Source organism: Oncorhynchus kisutch, unplaced genomic scaffold, assembly GCF_002021735.2.
Source record: "Oncorhynchus kisutch isolate 150728-3 unplaced genomic scaffold, Okis_V2 scaffold2033, whole genome shotgun sequence".
NCBI classification, from domain to species: Eukaryota; Metazoa; Chordata; class Actinopteri; order Salmoniformes; family Salmonidae; genus Oncorhynchus; species Oncorhynchus kisutch.
This window is the reverse complement of record NW_022263978.1, coordinates 15,001-38,225: the sequence shown is the minus strand read 5'-3', so window position 1 is coordinate 38,225 and position 23,225 is coordinate 15,001. Positions and strand designations below refer to the sequence as shown.

The 23,225-nt window shown below is 48.6% G+C and overlaps 1 protein-coding gene across 1 annotated transcript in view; it reads left to right on the top strand.

Annotated features, from left to right (window-relative positions):
* Positions 1–6,113: 6,113 nt before the first annotated feature.
* LOC116369008 (syntaxin-10) overlaps positions 6,114–23,225 on the top strand; it is a 26,382-nt gene continuing 9,270 nt past the window's right edge. Inside the window, exons 1-6 of the mRNA XM_031819303.1 lie at positions 6,114–6,263; positions 16,457–16,532; positions 17,231–17,324; positions 21,159–21,253; positions 22,679–22,741; positions 22,958–23,059. Of these exons, the coding sequence (XP_031675163.1) occupies positions 6,229–6,263; positions 16,457–16,532; positions 17,231–17,324; positions 21,159–21,253; positions 22,679–22,741; positions 22,958–23,059 (465 nt within the window). The 5' untranslated portion in view covers positions 6,114–6,228. The remainder of the gene's footprint in view (positions 6,264–16,456; positions 16,533–17,230; positions 17,325–21,158; positions 21,254–22,678; positions 22,742–22,957; positions 23,060–23,225) is intronic.

The following is a 23,225-nucleotide window of genomic DNA, read 5'->3' as shown; positions in this document are numbered from 1 at the left end:
GAGGAAGAGAAATATAATGGGCAGGGCAAGGGGAAGGGGGAGTCAGACCTGAGGAGAAGAGAGAGAGAGAGAGAGAGAGAGAGAGAGAGAGAGAGAGAGGTATGATCATATGTATGACCATACGGCAAATGAATGACCATATTAGAGTAAACATATTTCCTCAGACTACAAAGACCCACAAAGAATTAAAAAAAAACAATCAAATGTTGATAAACTCCCACGGCTATTAGGTGAAATACCACAGTGTGACATCACAGCAGCAAGATGTGTGACCTGTTGCCACAAGAAAAAGGGCAACCAGTGAAGAACAAAAACCATTGTGTAACGGCGTTCTTCGTTTGTCGAAAGAGAGTCGGACCGAAATGCAGCGTGGTGGTTACTCATGTTCTTTAATGAAGAAAACGGCGATACATGAAATAACTTATAAATACAAAAACAACAAACGGAACGTGAAACCTAATACAGCCTATCTGGTGAAACTACACAGAGACAGGAACAATCACCCACGAAAGACAAAGCGAACTCAGGCTACCTAAATACGGTTCCCAATCAGAGGCAACGAGAAGCACCTGACTGCTGATTGAGAACCGCCTCAGGCAGCCAAGCCTATACAACACCCCTAATCAGCCGCGATCCCAAATACTACAAACCCCAATACGAAACACAACACAAATCCATGTCACACCCTGGCCTGAACAAATAATTAAAGAAAACACAAAATACTAAGACCAAGGCGTGACACATTGTAAATACAACCCATATTTATGTTTATTTATTTTTCCTTTTGTACTCTAACTATTTGTACATCATTACAACACTGTGCATAGACATATTCCTTTGAGACTTTAGTGAGTCTAAGGTTTACTGTTCATTTCTGATTGTTTATTTCTATTTTGTTTGATCTATTTCACTTGCTTTGGCAATGTCAACATATGTTTCCTATGCCATAAAAAGCCCTTTGAATTCAATTGAGAGAGAGAAAGAGTTGGAACGATTTTATGTGGGGGAAGTGGTGTTGGACTCAACACATTTTGGCTCAGTCAGAGAACTTGGCTCTTTCATAGACAAGTCTCTCATTGGCCAATTCTTACACAATGTCCCTCCTGTCAGCAATGCAATTTACTTTCATTTCATTAAAGGTCCAATGCAGCCGTTTTTATCTCAATATCAAATCATCTCTGGGTATATTTTCAATTAAAATGGTCAAAAACAAACAAAAATAGCTTCTTAGCAAATATCAATTTCTCAAGCAAGAATTTTACTCGGACTGTCTGGAAGTGGTTTGAGTGGAGAAGGGGGAACTGAAAAGTAGCTGTTATTGGCAGAGAGTTTTGGAAATGTTTGTTATTGGTCTATTAACTAATTTACCGCATGGTAATGTCACCAGGTAGGCCATAACTCCATCCCACCTAAACAGGCTGACATTTCAGGCAGTCTTTTCAAACAGCTCTTACTCTAAAAGAGAATAATCACAATTTTCACAGTATTACTGTAACGGCGTTCTTCGTTTGTAGAAAGAGAGTCGGACCGAAATGCAGCGTGGTGGTTACTCATGTCTTTAATGAAAAAAAGTGACGATACATGAAATAACTTAAATAAATACAAAAACAACAAACGGAATGTGAAACCTAATACAGCCTATCTGGTGAAACTACACAGAGACAGGAACAATCACCCACGAAAGACAAAAGCGAACTCAGGCTACCTAAATACGGTTCCCAATCAGAGGCAACGAGAAGCACCTGACTGCTGATTGAGAACCGCCTCAGGCAGCCAAGCCTATACAACACCCCTAATCAGCCGCGATCCCAATACTACAAACCCCAAAACGAAACACAACACACAAACCCATGTCACACCCTGGCCTGAACAAATAATTAAAGAAAACACAAAATACTAAGACCAAGGCGTGACAGAACCCCCCCCCAAGGTGCGGACTCCCGGACGCACCTCAAAACCATAGGGAGGTCCGGGTGGGCGTCTGTCCATGGTGGCGGCTCCGGCTCGGGACGTGGACCCACTCCATAAATGTCATAGTTCCTCCCCTTCGCGTCCTGGGATAATCCACCCTCGCCGCCGACCATGGCCTAATAGTCCTCACCCAGAACCCCACAGAACTGAGGAGCAGCTCGTGACTGAGGGGCAGCTCGGGACTGAGGGACAGCTCGGGACTGAGGGGCAGCTCGGGACTGAGGGGCAGCCCGGAACTGAGGGGCAGCCCGGAACTGAGGGGCAGCCCGGAACTGAGGGCAGCCCGGAACTGAGGAGAAGCCCAGTACTGAGAGGAAGCCCAGTACTGAGAGGAAGCCCAGTACTGAGAGGAAGCCCAGTACTGAGATGAAGCTCAGGTAGGTAGTAGGCTCCGGTAGATCCTGGCTGGCTGGCGGATCTGGAAGATTCAGGTTGACTAGCAGATCTGGAAGATTCTGGTTGACAGGCTGATCTGGAAGAATCTGGTTGACTGGCAGATCTAGAAGATCATGGCTGACTGGCGGATCTAGCTGCTCTATGCAGACTGACAGCTCTGACTGCTCCATGCAGGCTGACAGCTCCTTGCAGACTGGCAGCTCTGGCTGCTTCATGCAGACTGACAGCTCTGACTGCTCCATGCAGGCTGACAGCTCCTTGCAGACTGGCAGCTCTGGCTGCTTCATGCAGACTGACAGCTCTGACTGCTCCATGGAGGCTGACAGCACCCTGCAGACTGGCAGCTCCTTGCAGACTGACAGCTCCTTGCAGACTGACAGCTCCCTGCAGACCGGCAGCTCCTTGCAGACTGACAGCTCTGACTGCTCCATGCAGGCTGACAGCTCCTTGCAGACTGACAGCTCCTTGCAGACTGGCAGCTCTTTGCAGACTGGCAGCTCCCTGCAGACTGGCAGCTCCTTGCAGACTGGCAGCTCTGACTGCTCCATGCAGGCTGTCAGCTCCTTGCAGACTGGCAGCTCCTTGCAGACTGACAGCTCCTTGCAGACTGACAGCTCCTTGCAGACTGACAGCTCCCTGCAGACTGGCAGCTCCTTGCAGACTGACAGCTCTGACTGCTCCATGCAGGCTGACAGCTCCTTGCAGACTGGCAGCTCCTTGCAGACTGACATCTCTGGCTGCTTCATGCAGACTGACAGCACCCTGCAGACTGGCAGCTCCTTGCAGACTGACAGCTCCCTGCAGACTGGCAGCTCTTTGCAGACTGACATCTCTGGCTGCTTCATGCAGACTGACAGCTCTGACTGCTCCATGCAGGCTGACAGCACCCTGCAGACTGGCAGCTCCTTGCAGACTGACAGCTCCCTGCAGACTGGCAGCTCCTTGCAGACTGACAGCACCCTGCAGACTGGCAGCTCAGGCTGCTTCAAACAGGCAGGAGGCTCCGGCAGCGCTGTAGAGAATGAAGGCTCTGATAGCGCTGAACAGGCGGGAGACTCCGACAGCGCAGGTGAGGCGAGGCGCACTGTAGGCCTGATGCGTGGTGCGGGCACTGGTGGTACTGGAGCGAGGACACGCACAGGAAGCCTGGTGCGGGGAGCTGCTACCGGAGGACTGGTGTGTGGAGGTGGCACATGATGTGCAAGGCTAGGGATGTGCACAGGAGGCCTGGTGCGTGAGGCTGGCACACACTTCACCAGCCGACTAACACGCACCTCAGGACGAGTATGGAGCGCTAACTCAGGTGCCATCAAATCCCCGACACGATCCGTCGGACGAATATGATATCTATAGCACCAAGCTAGCAACTCCCTCATTACTCTCCACTCCACTTTCCCCATTAACTCCTTCACAGTCTCTGCTTCGCTCACCTCTAACACCGGCTCTGGTCTCCTCCTTGGCTCCTCACGATAAACAAGGAGAGTTGGCTCAGGTCCATCTCCTGACTCAGCCACTCTCCCTCTGAGCCCCCCCCCAATACATTTTTTGGGGTGACTCTCGGGTTTCGCTCTGCGCCGCTGTGTCTGTTTCTCCAACTCCATTCGCCTATAGCCTTCTTCGCACTGTTCCAGCGAATCCCATGCGGGCTCCTGCACTCTCTCTGGGTCGGCCACCCACCTGTCGATTTCTTCCCACGTCGTATACTCCATGCCATTGCTGTCCATAACGTCCTCCTTTCGCTTTTCCTGCGGTCGCTGCCTGTTTCCACGCCGCTCGGTCCGTATGTGGTGGGTGATTCTGTAACTGCGTTCTTCGTTTGTAGAAAGAGAGTCGGACCGAAATGCAGCGTGGTGGTTACTCATGTCTTTAATGAATGAATGGTGACAATACATGAAATAACTTAAATAAATACAAAAACAACAAACGGAACGTGAAACCTAATACAGCCTATCTGGTGAACACTACACAGAGACAGGAACAATCACCCACGAAAGACAAAAGCGAACTCAGGCTACCTAAATACGGTTCCCAATCAGAGGCAACGAGAAGCACCTGACTGCTGTCTGCTGATTGAGAACTGCCTCAGGCAGCCAAGCCTATACAACACCCTTAATCAGCCGCGATCCCAAATACTACAAACCCCAATACGAAACACAACACACAAACCCATGTCACACCCTGGCCTGAACAAATAATTAAAGAAAACACAAAATACTAAGACCAAGGCGTGACAATTACTACAACCACATATTGCGAAAATATATATAAAACAGAGTAAAATCACGTTTTTGACTGCACTGGGCCTTTAAATGAAATAAAAGTATGTTAGTGTTAGGATACCACAGGGTTCAATTCTTGGACCGAATCTCTTCTCTGTATACATCAATGATGTCGCTCTTGCTGCTGGTGAGTCTCTGATCCACTTCTACGCAGACGACACCATTCTGTATACTTCTGGCCCTTCTTTGGACACTGTGTTAACAACCCTCCAGACGAGCTTCAATGCCATACAACTCTCCTTACTCAATTGCTTTTAAATACAAGTAAAACTAAATGCATGCTCTTCAACCGATCGCTGCCTGCACCTGCCCGCCCGTCCAACATCACTACTCTGGACGGTTCTGACTTAGAATATGACTCGCATCAAACATCTCCAATCCAACGTTAAATCGAGAATTGGCTTCCTATTTCGCAACAAAGCATCCTTCACTCATGCTGCCAAACATACCCTTGTAAAACTGACCATCCTACCGATCCTCGACTTCGGCGATGTCATTTACAAAATAGCCTCCAATACCCTGCTCAGTAAATTGGATGCAGTCTATCACAGTGCCATCCGTTTTGTCACCAAAGCCCCATATACTACCCACCACTGTGACCTGTACTCTCTCGTTGGCTGGCCCTCGCTTCATACTCGTCGCCAAACCCACTGGCTCCAGGTTATCTACAAGTCTCTGCTAGGTAAAGCCCCACCTTATCTCAGCTCGCTGGTCACCATAGCAGCACCCACCTGTAGCACGCGCTCCAGCAGGTACAGTATATCTCTCTGATCACCCCCAAAACCAATTCTTCCTTTGGCCGCCTCTCTTTCAAGTTCTCTGCTGCCAATGACTGGAACAAACTACAAAAATCTCTGAAACTGGAAACACTTATCTCACCTCATTTGCTCACATTGTATATAGACTTATTTTTCTACTGTATTATTGACTGTATGTTTGTTTTACTCCATGTGTAACTCTGTGTCGTTGTATGTGTCGAACTGCTTTGCTTTATCTTGGCCAGGTCACAATTGTAAATGAGAACTTGTTCTCAACTTGCCTACCTGGTTAAATAAAGGTGGATAAAAACAATTAAAAAACACTATTCCTGAAAGAATGTGTTTCCTCATAAACCAATAGTTACTTCTATATGATGAGGTGGACTAGCATAGAGCAGGGCATGCATGAATGACAAGCTAATGTTTCTCTGATCTTGTGATTATACATTTAATATTGCTGTGTTGTTCAATATGTATAAATACCACAGTACTGTGCTACCCTTTTTGGAGCAGGTGTATGCAATTGTAAAGGGCATGCATCCCTTATTCAGGGGATGCCTGGATTTAAGAGCACTTAACCAAGAAGTCCTGCTGTTCTATTCTATTCTGAATGAATATATAATATGCATTTACATCTCTGTTATATCATTACAAAAGCAGATATGTACAATTCTGACTGTCTAGTTTTGACACAGTACCAAATGACAGTACAGTCCATGGCCACATGACAGCGGAGCTCCGTAGAGGCGCTCGCTGCATTGTGCTGGCGTCCTGCTTCGGGCCCCCAGCGCGCATGCGTCAGGTCTGGCGTTGAAGTGTCCAATATGTCGCTGGAAGATCCGTTCTTCGTAGTCAAGGGGTAAGGAAGGGTTTCTAAATAAACTGTCAACCAACTTCTCCACCGTTTACTTACAGGACAAGTTGGATGTGTATGACGTTTGGGGTAGTTTCGTTTGATAACGTGGCGTTTAGAAGTTATCAACCTGTCTGTGGCAAGCTAATTTGCTAGCTAATGCTACAGGCTAGATTCGCAATCAACGTGCGGGTTTATGTTGACATTAAGGTAGCGACTTCGCGTTGGCGTGTCGTTGAAATCTAGTCTTCGTGTCAAAAATGATTCATTGAAAGTTGGGTGGCGAGTTTGGGTCTTTTGCAACGGGGCAGTTGACGGAGTGTTGTGAAATTGACAGGGATGTGTGGAGTATCCACACAGATTTGTTTGGGTCAAGATAGGGCGTTACATCTCCGCGTTACCTAGAAATGTAGGCTAACGTTACATGCCTTATTAGAAGCTTTGATGGCACGTGTATTTGTGTGTGAGAGAGAGGGAGATTGTTGTGTTGTGCCTGGAGTAGAGGGCATGCAACTTCGCCAGCTTGCGACATTTGTATCATCAACCACATAGCTAAACGTGGGATCAGTGAGTAGATACATTGCAGTATCAAATCAAATTGTATTAGTCACATGCGCCGAATACAACAGGTGTAGGTAGACCTTACAGTGAAATGCTTACTTATCAGGCCCTAACCAACAATGCAGTTTAAAAAAAATACCAGTAAGAATAAGAAATAAAAGTAACAAGTAATTAAAGAACAGCAGTAAAATAACATCAACGAGACTATACACGGGGTTACTGGTACAATGTGCGGGAGCACCGTTTAGTTGAGGTAATATGTACATGTAGAGTTTTTCAAGTGACTATGCGTAGATGATAACAACAGAGAGTAGCAGCCGTGTAAAAAGAGGGGGGGGGGGGCAAATAGTCTGGGTAGCCATTTGACTAGATATTCAGGAGTCTTATGGCTTGGGGGTAGAAGCTGTTTAGAAGCCTCTTGGACCTAGACTTGGTGTTCAGGTATGGCTTGCCATTCGGGAGCAGAGAGAACAGTCTATGACTAGAGTGGCTGGAGTCTTTGAAAATTTTTAGGGTCTTCCTCTGACACCGCCTGGTGTAGAGGTCCTAGATGGCAGGAAGCTTGGCCCCAGTGATGTACTGGGCTATAGGCACTACCCTCTGTAGTGCCTTGTGGTCGGAGGCCGAGCAGTTGCAATACCAGGCAGTGATGCAACCAGTCAGGATGCTCTCGATGGTGCAGCTGTAGAACGTTTTGAGTATCTGAGGACCCATGCCAAGTCTTTTCAGTCTCCTGAGGGGGAATAGGTTTCGTTGAGCCCTATTCACTACTGTCTTGGTGTGCTAAGACCATGTTAGTTTGTTGGTGATGTGGACACCAAGGAATTGAAGCGCTCAACCTGCTCCACTACAGCCCCATCGATGAGAATGGGGGCGTGCTCGGTCCTCTTTTTCCTGTAGTCCACAATGATCTCCTTTGTCTTGATCACGTTGAGGGAGAGGTTGTTGTCCTGTCGCCACACGGCCAGGTCTCTTACCTACTCCCTATAGGCTGTCTCATCGTTGTCGGTGATCAGGCCTACCACTGTTGTGTCATCGGCAAACTTAATGATGGTGTTGGCGTCTGCCTGGCTGTGCAGTCATGAGTGAACAGGGAGTACAGGAGGGGACTGAGCACGCACCCCTGAGATGCCCCCGTGTTGAGGATCAGCGTGGCGGATTTGTTGTTACCTACCCATACCACCTGGGGCCGGCCCGTCAGGAAGTCCAGGATTCAGTTGCAGAGGGAGGTGTTTAGTCCCAGGATCCTTGGCTTATTGATGAGCTTTGAGGGTACTATGGTGTTGAACGCTGAGCTGTAGTCAATGAACAGCATTCTCACATAGGTGTTCCTTTTGTCCAGGTGGGGAAAGGGCAGTGTGGAGTGCAGTAGAGATTGCAATCATCTGTGGATCTGTTAGGGCGGTATTCAAATTGTAGTGGTTCTAGGGTTTCTGGGATAATGGTGTTGATGTGAGCCATGACCTGCCTTTCAAAGCACTTCATGACCACAGGTGTGAGCGCTACAGGTCGGTAGTCATTTAGGCAGGTTACCTTAGTGCTCTTGGGCACAGGGACTATGGTGGCTTAACCTGTCGGTATAAAAGACTCGGACAGGGAGCGGTTGCTACATTGTTGTAGCTAACATCGTTAAATATAACCTAGCATTTTTCACTGTCTCTTTGACAAGGACTTGTTTAAAGTGTGTGTCAGGGAAATGCAGGAAAGGTATTGTTAAGTGTGTGATGTGTATTTTTATGATGTGTGTCTAACCCAGGGTTCTCCAACTCTGTTCCTGTAGAGCCACCATCCTGTAATGGATCATTCCAAGCCTAATCTAGCACACCTCATTATAATAATTAGCTGGTTTATAAGATGAATCGGGTTAGTTACAACTGGGATTCAAGTGAAAACCTACAGGAGGGTAGCTCTCCAGGAACAGGGTTGGAGTGAAAACCTACAGTAGGGTAGCTCTCCAGGAACAGGGTTGGAGTGAAAACCTACAGGAGGGTAGCTCTCCAGGAACAGGGTTGGAGTAGAAACCTACAGGAGGGTAGCTCTCCAGGAACAGGGTTGGAGTGAAAACCTACAGGAGGGCAGCTCTGCAGGAACAGGGTTGGAGTGAAAACATACAGGAGGGTAGCTCTCCAGGAACAGGGTTGGAGTGAAAACCTACAGGAAGGTAGCTCTCCAGGGACAGGGTTGGAGTGAAAACCTACAGGAGGGTAGCTCTCCAGGGACAGGGTTGGAGTGAAAACCTACAGGAGGGTAGCTCTCCAGGAACAGGGTTGGAGTGAAAACATACAGGAGGGTAGCTCTCCAGGAACAGGGTTGGAGTGAAAACCTACAGGAGGGTAGCTCTCCAGGAACAGGGTTGGAGTGAAAACATACAGGAGGGTAGCTCTCCAGGAACAGGGTTGGAGTGAAAACATACAGGAGGGTAGCTCTCCAGGAACAGGGTTGGAGTGAAAACCTACAGGAGGGTAGCTCTCCAGGAACAGAGTTGGAGTGAAAACATACAGGAGGGTAGCTCTCCAGGAACAGGGTTGGAGTGAAAACCTACAGGAGGGTAGCTCTCCAGGAACAGGGTTGGAGTGAAAACCTACAGGAGGGTAGCTCTCCAGGAACAGGGTTGGAGTAGAAACCTACAGGAGGGTAGCTCTCCAGGAACAGGGTTGGAGTGAAAACCTACAGGAGGGTAGCTCTCCAGGAACAGGGTTAGAGTAGAAACCTACAGGAGGGTAGCTCTCCAGGAACAGGGTTGGAGTGGAAACCTACAGGAGGGTAGCTCTCCAGGAACAGGGTTGGAGTAGAAACCTACAGGAGGGTAGCTCTCCAGGAACAGGGTTGGAGTGAAAACCTACAGGAGGGTAGCTCTCCAGGAACAGGGTTGGAGTAGAAACCTACAGGAGGGTAGCTCTCCAGGAACAGGGTTGGAGTAGAAACCTACAGGAGGGTAGCTCTCCAGGAACAGGGTTGGAGTGAAAACCTACAGTAGGGTAGCTCTCCAGGAACAGGGTTGGAGTGAAAACCTACAGGAGGGTAGCTCTCCAGGAACAGGGTTGGAGTAGAAACCTACAGGAGGGTAGCTCTCCAGGAACAGGGTTGGAGTGAAAACCTACAGTAGGGTAGCTCTCCAGGAACAGGGTTGGAGTGAAAACCTACAGGAGGGTAGCTCTCCAGGAACAGGGTTGGAGTAGAAACCTACAGGAGGGTAGCTCTCCAGGAACAGGGTTGGAGTAGAAACCTACAGGAGGGTAGCTCTCCAGGAACAGGGTTGGAGTAGAAACCTACAGGAGGGTAGCTCTCCAGGAACAGGGTTGGAGTAGAAACCTACAGGAGGGTAGCTCTCCAGGAACAGGGTTGGAGTAGAAACCTACAGGAGGGTAGCTCTCCAGGAACAGGGTTGGAGTGGAAACCTACAGGAGGGTAGCTCTCCAGGAACAGGGTTGGAGTAGAAACCTACAGGAGGGTAGCTCTCCAGGAACAGGGTTGGAGTAGAAACCTACAGGAGGGTAGCTCTCCAGGAACAGGGTTGGAGTAGAAACCTACAGGAGGGTAGCTCTCCAGGAACAGGGTTAGAGTGAAAACCTACAGGAGGGTAGCTCTCCAGGAACAGGGTTGGAGTAGAAACCTACAGGAGGGTAGCTCTCCAGGAACAGGGTTGGAGTGAAAACCTACAGGAGGGTAGCTCTCCAGGAACAGGGTTGGAGTGAAAACCTACAGGAGGGTAGCTCTCCAGGAACAGGGTTGGAGTAGAAACCTACAGGAGGGTAGCTCTCCAGGAACAGGGTTGGAGTGAAAACCTACAGGAGGGTAGCTCTCCAGGAACAGGGTTAGAGTAGAAACCTACAGGAGGGTAGCTCTCCAGGAACAGGGTTGGAGTGGAAACCTACAGGAGGGTAGCTCTCCAGGAACAGGGTTGGAGTAGAAACCTACAGGAGGGTAGCTCTCCAGGAACAGGGTTGGAGTGAAAACCTACAGGAGGGTAGCTCTCCAGGAACAGGGTTGGAGTAGAAACCTACAGGAGGGTAGCTCTCCAGGAACAGGGTTGGAGTAGAAACCTACAGGAGGGTAGCTCTCCAGGAACAGGGTTGGAGTAGAAACCTACAGGAGGGTAGCTCTCCAGGAACAGGGTTGGAGTAGAAACCTACAGGAGGGTAGCTCTCCAGGAACAGGGTTGGAGTAGAAACCTACAGGAGGGTAGCTCTCCAGGAACAGGGTTGGAGTGGAAACCTACAGGAGGGTAGCTCTCCAGGAACAGGGTTGGAGTAGAAACCTACAGGAGGGTAGCTCTCCAGGAACAGGGTTGGAGTAGAAACCTACAGGAGGGTAGCTCTCCAGGAACAGGGTTGGAGTAGAAACCTACAGGAGGGTAGCTCTCCAGGAACAGGGTTAGAGTGAAAACCTACAGGAGGGTAGCTCTCCAGGAACAGGGTTGGAGTAGAAACCTACAGGAGGGTAGCTCTCCAGGAACAGGGTTGGAGTGAAAACCTACAGGAGGGTAGCTCTCCAGGAACAGGGTTGGAGTGAAAACCTACAGGAGGGTAGCTCTCCAGGAACAGGGTTGGAGTAGAAACCTACAGGAGGGTAGCTCTCCAGGAACAGGGTTGGAGTGAAAACCTACAGGAGGGTAGCTCTCCAGGAACAGGGTTAGAGTAGAAACCTACAGGAGGGTAGCTCTCCAGGAACAGGGTTGGAGTGGAAACCTACAGGAGGGTAGCTCTCCAGGAACAGGGTTGGAGTAGAAACCTACAGGAGGGTAGCTCTCCAGGAACAGGGTTGGAGTGAAAACCTACAGGAGGGTAGCTCTCCAGGAACAGGGTTGGAGTAGAAACCTACAGGAGGGTAGCTCTCCAGGAACAGGGTTGGAGTAGAAACCTACAGGAGGGTAGCTCTCCAGGAACAGGGTTGGAGTGAAAACCTACAGTAGGGTAGCTCTCCAGGAACAGGGTTGGAGTGAAAACCTACAGGAGGGTAGCTCTCCAGGAACAGGGTTGGAGTAGAAACCTACAGGAGGGTAGCTCTCCAGGAACAGGGTTGGAGTGAAAACCTACAGTAGGGTAGCTCTCCAGGAACAGGGTTGGAGTGAAAACCTACAGGAGGGTAGCTCTCCAGGAACAGGGTTGGAGTAGAAACCTACAGGAGGGTAGCTCTCCAGGAACAGGGTTGGAGTAGAAACCTACAGGAGGGTAGCTCTCCAGGAACAGGGTTGGAGTAGAAACCTACAGGAGGGTAGCTCTCCAGGAACAGGGTTGGAGTAGAAACCTACAGGAGGGTAGCTCTCCAGGAACAGGGTTGGAGTAGAAACCTACAGGAGGGTAGCTCTCCAGGAACAGGGTTGGAGTGGAAACCTACAGGAGGGTAGCTCTCCAGGAACAGGGTTGGAGTAGAAACCTACAGGAGGGTAGCTCTCCAGGAACAGGGTTGGAGTAGAAACCTACAGGAGGGTAGCTCTCCAGGAACAGGGTTGGAGTAGAAACCTACAGGAGGGTAGCTCTCCAGGAACAGGGTTAGAGTGAAAACCTACAGGAGGGTAGCTCTCCAGGAACAGGGTTGGAGTAGAAACCTACAGGAGGGTAGCTCTCCAGGAACAGGGTTGGAGTAGAAACCTACAGGAGGGTAGCTCTCCAGGAACAGGGTTGGAGTAGAAACCTACAGGAGGGTAGCTCTCCAGGAACAGGGTTGGAGTAGAAACCTACAGGAGGGTAGCTCTCCAGGAACAGGGTTGGAGTAGAAACCTACAGGAGGGTAGCTCTCCAGGAACAGGGTTGGAGTAGAAACCTACAGGAGGGTAGCTCTCCAGGAACAGGGTTGGAGTAGAAACCTACAGGAGGGTAGCTCTCCAGGAACAGGGTTGGAGTGGAAACCTACAGGAGGGTAGCTCTCCAGGAACAGGGTTGGAGTAGAAACCTACAGGTGGGTAGCTCTCCAGGAACAGGGTTGGAGTAGAAACCTACAGGAGGGTAGCTCTCCAGGAACAGGGTTGGAGTAGAAACCTACAGGAGGGTAGCTCTCCAGGAACAGGGTTGGAGTAGAAACCTACAGGAGGGTAGCTCTCCAGGAACAGGGTTGGAGTGGAAACCTACAGGAGGGTAGCTCTCCAGGAACAGGGTTGGAGTGGAAACCTACAGGAGGGTAGCTCTCCAGGAACAGGGTTGGAGTGGAAACCTACAGGAGGGTAGCTCTCCAGGAACAGGGTTGGAGTGAAAACCTACAGGAGGGTAGCTCTCCAGGAACAGGGTTGGAGTAGAAACCTACAGGAGGGTAGCTCTCCAGGAACAGGGTTGGAGTGGAAACCTACAGGAGGGTAGCTCTCCAGGAACAGGGTTGGAGTGGAAACCTACAGGAGGGTAGCTCTCCAGGGACAGGGTTGGAGTGGAAACCTACAGGAGGGTAGCTCTCCAGGAACAGGGTTGGAGTGAAAACCTACAGGAGGGTAGCTCTCCAGGAACAGGGTTGGAGTGGAAACCTACAGGAGGGTAGCTCTCCAGGAACAGGGTTGGAGTAGAAACCTACAGGAGGGTAGCTCTCCAGGAACAGGGTTGGAGTGGAAACCTACAGGAGGGTAGCTCTCCAGGAACAGGGTTGGAGTAGAAACCTACAGGAGGGTAGCTCTCCAGGAACAGGGTTGGAGTAGAAACCTACAGGAGGGTAGCTCTCCAGGAACAGGGTTGGAGTGAAAACCTACAGGAGGGTAGCTCTCCAGGAACAGGGTTGGAGTGAAAACCTACAGGAGAGTAGCTCTCCAGGAACAGGGTTGGAGTGAAAACCTACAGGAGGGTATCTCTCCAGGAACAGGGTTGGAGTGAAAACCTACAGGAGGGTAGCTCTCCAGGAACAGGGTTGGAGTGAAAACCTACAGGAGGGTATCTCTCCAGGAACAGGGTTGGAGTGAAAACCTACAGGAGGGTATCTCTCCAGGAACAGGGTTGGAGTAGAAACCTACAGGAGGGTAGCTCTCCAGGAACAGGGTTGGAGTGAAAACCTACAGGAGGGTATCTCTCCAGGAACAGGGTTGGAGTAGAAACCTACAGGAGGGTAGCTCTCCAGGAACAGGGTTGGAGTAGAAACCTACAGGAGGGTAGCTCTCCAGGAACAGGGTTGGAGAGGAAACCTACAGGAGGGTAGCTCTCCAGGAACAGGGTTGGAGAGGAAACCTACAGGAGGGTAGCTCTCCAGGAACAGGGTTGGAGTGGAAACCTACAGGAGGGTAGCTCTCCAGGAACAGGGTTGGAGTAGAAACCTACAGGAGGGTAGCTCTCCAGGAACAGGGTTGGAGAGGAAACCTACAGGAGCGTAGCTCTCCAGGAACAGGGTTGGAGAGGAAACCTACAGGAGGGTAGCTCTCCAGGAACAGGGTTGGAGTGGAAACCTACAGGAGGGTAGCTCTCCAGGAACAGGGTTGGAGTAGAAACCTACAGGAGGGTAGCTCTCCAGGAACAGGGTTGGAGTAGAAACCTACAGGAGGGCAGCTCTCCAGGAACAGGGTTGGAGTAGAAACCTACAGGAGGGTAGCTCTCCAGGAACAGGGTTGGAGTAGAAACCTACAGGAGGGTAGCTCTCCAGGAACAGGGTTGGAGTGGAAACCTACAGGAGGGTAGCTCTCCAGGGACAGGGTTGGAGTAGAAACCTACAGGAGGGTCGCTCTCCAGGAACAGGGTTGGAGTAGAAACCTACAGGAGGGTAGCTCTCCAGGAACAGGGTTGGAGTAGAAACCTACAGGAGGGTAGCTCTCCAGGAACAGGGTTGGAGTAGAAACCTACAGGAGGGTAGCTCTCCAGGAACAGGGTTGGAGTAGAAACCTACAGGAGGGTAGCTCTCCAGGAACAGGGTTGGAGTAGAAACCTACAGGAGGGTAGCTCTCCAGGAACAGGGTTGGAGTGGAAACCTACAGGAGGGTAGCTCTCCAGGAACAGGTTGGAGTGAAAACCTACAGGAGGGTAGCTCTCCAGGAACAGGGTTGGAGTGGAAACCTACAGGAGGGTAGCTCTCCAGGAACAGGGTTGGAGTAGAAACCTACAGGAGGGTAGCTCTCCAGGAACAGGGTTGGAGTGGAAACCTACAGGAGGGTAGCTCTCCAGGAACAGGGTTGGAGTGGAAACCTACAGGAGGGTAGCTCTCCAGGAACAGGGTTGGAGTGGAAACCTACAGGAGGGTAGCTCTCCAGGAACAGGGTTGGAGTGGAAACCTACAGGAGGGCAGCTCTCCAGGAACAGGGTTGGAGTAGAAACCTACAGGAGGGTAGCTCTCCAGGAACAGGGTTGGAGTAGAAACCTACAGGAGGGTAGCTCTCCAGGAACAGGGTTGGAGTAGAAACCTACAGGAGGGTAGCTCTCCAGGAACAGGGTTGGAGTAGAAACCTACAGGAGGGTAGCTCTCCAGGAACAGGGTTGGAGTAGAAACCTACAGGAGGGTAGCTCTCCAGGAACAGGGTTGGAGTAGAAACCTACAGGAGGGTAGCTCTCCAGGAACAGGGTTGGAGTAGAAACCTACAGGAGGGTAGCTCTCCAGGAACAGGGTTGGAGTAGAAACCTACAGGAGGGTAGCTCTCCAGGAACAGGGTTGGAGTAGAAACCTACAGGAGGGTAGCTCTCCAGGAACAGGGTTGGAGTAGAAACCTACAGGAGGGTAGCTCTCCAGGAACAGGGTTGGAGTAGAAACCTACAGGAGGGTAGCTCTCCAGGAACAGGGTTGGAGTAGAAACCTACAGGAGGGTAGCTCTCCAGGAACAGGGTTGGAGTGGAAACCTACAGGAGGGTAGCTCTCCAGGAACAGGGTTGGAGTAGAAACCTACAGGAGGGTAGCTCTCCAGGAACAGGGTTGGAGTAGAAACCTACAGGAGGGTAGCTCTCCAGGAACAGGGTTGGAGTAGAAACCTACAGGAGGGTAGCTCTCCAGGAACAGGGTTGGAGTAGAAACCTACAGGAGGGTAGCTCTCCAGGAACAGGGTTGGAGTAGAAACCTACAGGAGGGTAGCTCTCCAGGAACAGGGTTGGAGTAGAAACCTACAGGAGGGTAGCTCTCCAGGAACAGGGTTGGAGTAGAAACCTACAGGAGGGTAGCTCTCCAGGAACAGGGTTGGAGTAGAAACCTACAGGAGGGTAGCTCTCCAGGAACAGGGTTGGAGTGGAAACCTACAGGAGGGTAGCTCTCCAGGAACAGGGTTGGAGTGGAAACCTACAGGAGGGTAGCTCTCCAGGAACAGGGTTGGAGTGGAAACCTACAGGAGGGTAGCTCTCCAGGAACAGGGTTGGAGTGGAAACCTACAGGAGGGTAGCTCTCCAGGAACAGGGTTGGAGTGGAAACCTACAGGAGGGTAGCTCTCCAGGAACAGGGTTGGAGTGGAAACCTACAGGAGGGTAGCTCTCCAGGAACAGGGTTGGAGTAGAAACCTACAGGAGGGTAGCTCTCCAGGAACAGGGTTGGAGTAGAAACCTACAGGAGGGTAGCTCTCCAGGAACAGGGTTGGAGCCCTGATCTTTTTATATGTATTTATTTAACTTGGCAAGTCAGTTAAAGAACAAGTTATTATTTACAATGACGGCCTACACCGGCCAAACCCAGACGACGCTGGGCCACTTGTGCGCCACACTATGGGACTCCCAATCACGGCCGGTTGTGATAAAGCCTGATCTAAGCGGTGTGTGTTGTCTCAGGGAGGTCCAGAAGGCGTTGTCTCGTGCCAGGAGCCTTTACGAACGCTGGGAGGAGCTTCTGGAGGAGGGCACTCAGGTACACACACTGGACACACACGCCTCTTAACTGCATTTCTACTGGAATGTGTGCAGCCACAGTGTGTATAACAACGGCTTAGAATGTGTGCAGCCACAGCGTGTATAACAACACCTTGGAATGTGTGCAGCCACAGCGTGTATAACAACACCTTGGAATGTGTGCAGCCACAGCGTGTATAACAACACCTTGGAATGTGTGCAGCCACAGCGTGTATAACAACAGCTTGGAACATGTGTGCAGCCACAGCGTGTATAACAACACCTTGGAATGTGTGCAGCCACAGTGTGTATAACAACACCTTGGAATGTGTGCAGCCACAGCGTGTATAACAACACCTTGGAATGTGTGCAGCCACAGCATGTATAACAACAGCTTGGAATGTGTGCAGCCACAGCGTGTATAACAACACCTTGGAATGTGTGCGACCACAGCGTGTATAACAACACCTTGGAATGTGTGCAGCCACAGCGTGTATAACAACACCTTGGAATGTGTGCGACCATAGCGTGTATAACAACAGCTTGTCATCATCAATCTCTGACTTACTAGTGTAGCCTGTTCAGTCCCTACCTACCTGATATGCACTGTTACTGTTATCTGTAACTGCTCTATCTATAATGTACAGGTGAACATTGACCTTTCACTGTGTTCGGTCTCATGTTTGACATGCCTAAATGTTTTCTTTTGTTGTGCAGGTGAGCAAAGATGAGCTGGACTGGAGCACCAATGAACTGAGGAACTGTCTCAGAGCCATAGACTGGGACCTGGAGGACCTGAGTGAAACCATCAGTATCTTTTTCTGTCTATATAAACATAACGCTTCCACACACAGAGAGAACGAGGGAAAGAATGAAAGATGACAGACAGAGTATGCTATATGAGGGCACTTCCATGTAAATGGACCAGGAGTCTTTACAAATGCTGGGAGGAGCTTCTGGAGGAGGGCACTCGGGTCCACACACACACTGGACACACACGCCTCTTAACTGCATTTCTACTGGAATGTGTGCAGCTACAGCATGTAAAACAACAGCTTGGAATGTGTGACAGAGTATGCTATATGAGGGCACTTCCAGGTAAATGGACCAATGAGCACCAACGTCAAGTTCATAAGATCACATCGAATGTTATTTGTCACATGTGCTGAGTACAACAGGTGTAGACCGTACCGTGAAATGCTTACTACAAGCCCTTAACTCCATTTCTTAAACTGCATTGCTGGTTAAGAAAATATTTACTAACTAAACAAAAACATTTAATAAAAATGAACACAATAAAATAACAATAATGAGGCTGTATACAGGGGGTACCGGTACCGAGTCAATGTGGAGGCTATATACAGGGGGTACCGGTACCGAGTCAATGTGTGTTGGGTACAGGTTAGTTGGGGTAATTTAATCATGTAGGTAGGGGTAAAGTGACAATTTTAAAAAATTGAACTTTTATTTAACTAGGCAAGTCAGTTAAGAACAAATTCTTATTTACAATGACATACTGTTATGTTCAGCTCATAGTGTCTCCTGTTACTGTTCTCTCTTCCACTGACTGTTATGTTCAGCTCATAGTGTCTCCTGTTACTGTTCTCTCTTCCACTGACTGTTATGTTCAGCTCATAGTGTCTCCTGTTACTGTCCTCTCATCCACTGACTGTTATGTTCAGCTCATAGTGTCTCCTGTTACTGTTCTCTCTTCCACTGACTGTTATGTTCAGCTCATAGTGTCTCCTGTTACTGTTCTCTCTTCCACTGACTGTTATGTTCAGCTCATAGTGTCTCCTGTTACTGTTCTCTCTTCCACTGACTGTTATGTTCAGCTCATAGTGTCTCCTGTTACTGTCCTCTCATCCACTGACTGTTATGTTCAGCTCATAGTGTCTCCTGTTACTGTCCTCTCTTCTACTGACTGTTATGTTCAGCTCATAGTGTCTCCTGTTACTGTTCTCTCTTCTACTGACTTATGTTCAGCTCATAGTGTCTCCTGTTACTGTCCTCTCATCCACTGACTGTTATGTTCAGCTCATAGTGTCTCCTGTTACTGTTCTCTCTTCCACTGACTGTTATGTTCAGCTCATAGTGTCTCCTGTTACTGTCCTCTCTTCTACTGACTGTTATGTTCAGCTCATAGTGTCTCCTGTTACTGTTCTCTCTTCCACTGACTGTTGTGTTCAGCTCATAGTGTCTCCTGTTACTGTCCTCCCTTCCACTGACTGTTATGTTCAGCTCATAGTGTCTCCTGTTACTGTCCTCTCTTCCACTGACTGTTATGTTCAGCTCATAGTGTCTCCTGTTACTGTCCTCTCTTCTACTGGCTGTTATGTTCAGCTCATAGTGTCTCCTGTTACTGTCCTCTCTTCTACTGACATATTGTTATGTTCAGCTCATAACTGTTTCTTTGTCTTTCTGTTGTCTGGTGGTCAAACCAAGAGTGTTAAAACAGTCTGATTCTGCAGAAACCCTTCCCCCTCTCTCTTCCTCCCTCTCCAGTTAATGTCACTTCTCCCAGCTCTTACCAACACCTACCCACGAGCCTCTTCTCTTTCCATTTACTGTAACCAGCATCCTCTTCCACTGAGCACCAACCGACACCGGACGTATATGGACGTTGAAGAGTAGTCCAGCCTGACCTTAATTTCAACGTCCACAGGCGGACTGGACTGGACCAAATCTGAACCTATTAAAGAATTATGTTTGGATTGTACAGTCCAATACAACATAATAGTGGAGTACAGTAATGAAAAGTAGAGTATTGTACTGTACTGTATTGTACTGTACTGTATTGTACTGTACTGTATTGTACTCTACTGTATTGTACTCTACTGTATTGTACTCTACTGTACTGTATTGTACTGTACTGTATTGTACTCTACTGTATTGTACTCTACTGTATTGTACTGTACTGTATTGTACTCTACTGTATTGTACTGTACTGTACTGTATTGTACTCTACTGTATTGTACTCTACTGTATTGTACTCTACTGTATTGTACTCTACTGTATTGTACTGTACTGTATTGTACTCTACTGTATTGTACTCTACTGTAATCTACTTTACTCTACTGTACTGTATTGTACTCTACTGTATTGTACTCTACTGTATTGTACTTTACTGAACTGAAATCTACTTTACTTTACTGTACTGTATTGTACTCTACTGTATTGTACTCTACTGTACTGAACTCTACTGTACTGAACTGAACTCTACTGTGCTGTATTGTACTGTACTGAACTCTATTGTACTGAACTCTACTGCACTGCACTGAACTGATCTCTACTGTACTGTACTGTATTCTACTGTACTGAACTCTACTCTACTCAACTCTACTGCACTGAACTGAAATCTACTGAACTCTACTGAACTCTAATTTACTGAACTCTACTGTACTGATCTCTACTGTACTGGACTGAACTCTACTGTACTGATCTCTACTTTACTGTATTGTACTGTACTATACTGTACTGAACTCTACTGCATTGTACTTTACTGTACTCTACTGTACTGAACTCTACTTTACTGTACTGTATTCTAGTGTACTGTATTGTACTGCACTGAACTCTACTGTATTGTACTGTACTGAATTCTACTGTACTGTACTGTACTGTACTGAACTCTACTTTACTGAACTCTGCTGTATTGTACTGAACTCTACACTGCTCTGGTCTGCTGCGGTGTGATGTTTAAACTTGTGAAACATGAGGAGAATGACATCCATAATTATGCAGTTTCTGTGTAGTATAGGGGACCATGATGTAATTCCGCTACCGTGTAAATCCACTTCACTTACTGTAGTTAAATAACCAAGTCAAGGTGTGATGTTGTAGCTGACCCCATTCTTTCTGCAGACATCTTTGAATGTTAATTCTGAGCAGGTATTTAAGAGTTTTTGAAAAACGTGGTCGCATAAAAGAGATGTATAGTCTGTCCTTCCTTATAGAAAGAGGGGGAGAGGTGTATAGTCTGTCCTTCCTTATAGAAAGAGGGGGAGAGGTGTATAGTCTGTCCTTCCTTATAGAAAGAGGGGGAGAGAATATACAAACACAAACTGGCCCAAAGACCAACTGAGTCCTAGACTATGATATCTGGAGCAGGACAGCTGATATGAATGAGGTGTGTGTGTAGAGCGTAGGCGTGTGTGTGTAGAGCGTAGGCCTGTGTGTGTGTGTGGGTAGAGCGTAGGCCTGTGTGTGTGTGTGTGTAGAGCGTAGGCCTGTGTGTGTAGAGCGTAGGCCTGTGTGTGTGTGTAGAGCGTAGGCCTGTGTGTGTGTGTAGAGCGTAGGCCTGTGTGTGTGTGTAGAGCGTAGGCCTGTGTGTGTGTGTAGAGCGTAGGCCTCTGTGTGTGTGTAGAGCGTAGGCCTGTATGTGTGTGTAGAGCGTAGGCCTCTGTGTGTGTGTAAAGCGTAGGCCGCTGTGTGTGTGTAGAGCGTAGGCCTCTGTGTGTGTGTAGAGCGTAGGCCTGTGTGTGTGTGTGTAGTTACAGGTGTTCAAAAACAAATCTCTTGAGTCCAAAGGGGGGGCACTGCCCCCCTCCGGGCCTCCCACCCTGCCGTACTCGGCAGAACCACATTCCTAACAGTTCCCGAGGAGAACCCTGAGATCTGTGTGTGTTGAGCCTTGACCCTCTCCCAGGTATCGTTGAGTCCAACCCAGGGAAGTTCCGTCTGGGGGAGAATGAGCTGCAGGAGAGGAGAGACTTTGTGGAGCGAACACGGCAGGCCGTACAGGTAACACGGTGTAATATCACTACCTGTCTGTCACCGGCAGGTAGCCTAGTGGTTAGAGCGTTGGGCCAGTAACCCAAAGGTTGCTGGATTGAATCCCTGAGCTGACAAGGAAAACTGAGCTGATCAGTCGTTCTGCCCCTGAGCAAGGCAGTACACCCACTGTTCCCTGTGTGCCGAAGACGTGGATGTCGATTAAGGCAGCCCCCCGCACCTCTCTGATTCAGGGGGGTTAGGTTAAACGCTGAAGACACATTTCAGTTGAAGGCATTCAGTTGTACAACTGACTAGGTATCCCCTTAACCTACCTCTATAACAGAAAAGAAAAGGGGATTTCTGCAGCTACATTTGATTGGATTTAATCTACGGTGTGTAGTCTGTTGTTGTAGCTACTGTAGCTAACACTGTGTGTTGTTGTAGCTACTGTAGCTAACACTGTGTGTTGTTGTAGCTAACACTGTGTGGTGTTGTAGCTACTGTAGCTAACACTGTGTGTTGTTGTAGCTACTGTAGCTAACACTGTGTGTTGTTGTAGCTACTGTAGCTAACACTGTGTGTTGTTGTAGCTACTGTAGCTAACACTGTGTGTTGTAGCTAACACTGTGTGGTGTTGTAGCTACTGTAGCTAACACTGTGTGTTGTTGTAGCTACTGTAGCTAACACTGTGTGTTGTTGTAGCTACTGTAGCTAACACTGTGTGTTGTTGTAGCTACTGTAGCTAACACTGTGTGTTGTTGTAGCTACTGTAGCTAACACTGTGTGTTGTTGTAGCTACTGTAGCTAACACTGTGTTGTTGTAGCTACTGTAGCTAACACTGTGTGTTGTTGTAGCTACTGTAGCTAACACTGTGTGTTGTTGTAGCTACTGTAGCTAACACTGTGTGTTGTTGTAGCTACTGTAGCTAACACTGTGTGTTGTTGTAGCTACTGTAGCTAACACTGTGTGTTGTTGTAGCTAACACTGTGTGTTGTTGTAGCTAACACTGTGTGTTGTTGTAGCTAACACTGTGTGTTGTTGTAGCTAACACTGTGTGTTGTTGTAGCTAACACTGTGTGTTGTTGTAGCTAACACTGTGTGTTGTTGTAGCTAACACTGTGTGGTGTTGTAGCTAACACTGTGTGGTGTTGTAGCTACTGTAGCTAACACTGTGTGTTGTTGTAGTTAACACTGTGTGGTGTTGTAGCTAACACTGTGTGGTGTTGTAGCTACTGTAGCTAACACTGTGTGTTTTTGTAGCTAACACTGTGTGTTGTTGTAGCTAACACTGTGTGGTGTTGTAGCTACTGTAGCTAACACTGTGTGGTGTTGTAGCTACTGTAGCTAACACTGTGTGTTGTTGTAGCTACTGTAGCTAACACTGTGTGTTGTTGTAGCTACTGTAGCTAACACTGTGTGTTGTTGTAGCTAACACTGTGTGTTATGTGTAGGAGATGAAGGATCAACTTTCCAGTCCCTCTGTTGTGGCCCAGGCAGAGAAGAAGAACAGACAGGTTGGTTTGCCTGTCTACACACTATTTCTCTCTCCTCTCTCCTCTCTCTCTCCTCTCTCTCTCCTCTCTCTCCTCTCTCTTCTCTCTCTCCCCTCTCTCCTCTCTATACACACACACCTTTATGTCGATACACGTTGACTTGTATCAACAGGCATCTCCTCTGTCTCACACGTTGTAACATCAGTTGTAACATCAGTTGGTCTCTGTCTATCTCAGGCTCTGATGGGTGCGTCTGGGCAGGACAGGTCTGATGGTCTGGAGTCTCACCTGGTGTCAACCAACTCCAGATACATCCAGGACCAACAGGAACAGCAGCAGGTAGGATGGAGGGAGGGAAGAGGTTTAGCGTGAAGGTTTCTGTGTCTCCTTGATATTTAAGGAACAAGATGATGGCTCATGTGATGATGGTTTAGGGCTGAGCTGCGGTGTGGACATGAAGCTACGGTTGGGGTTAAGAGGAGGAGGAGGAGGAGGATGATGATGA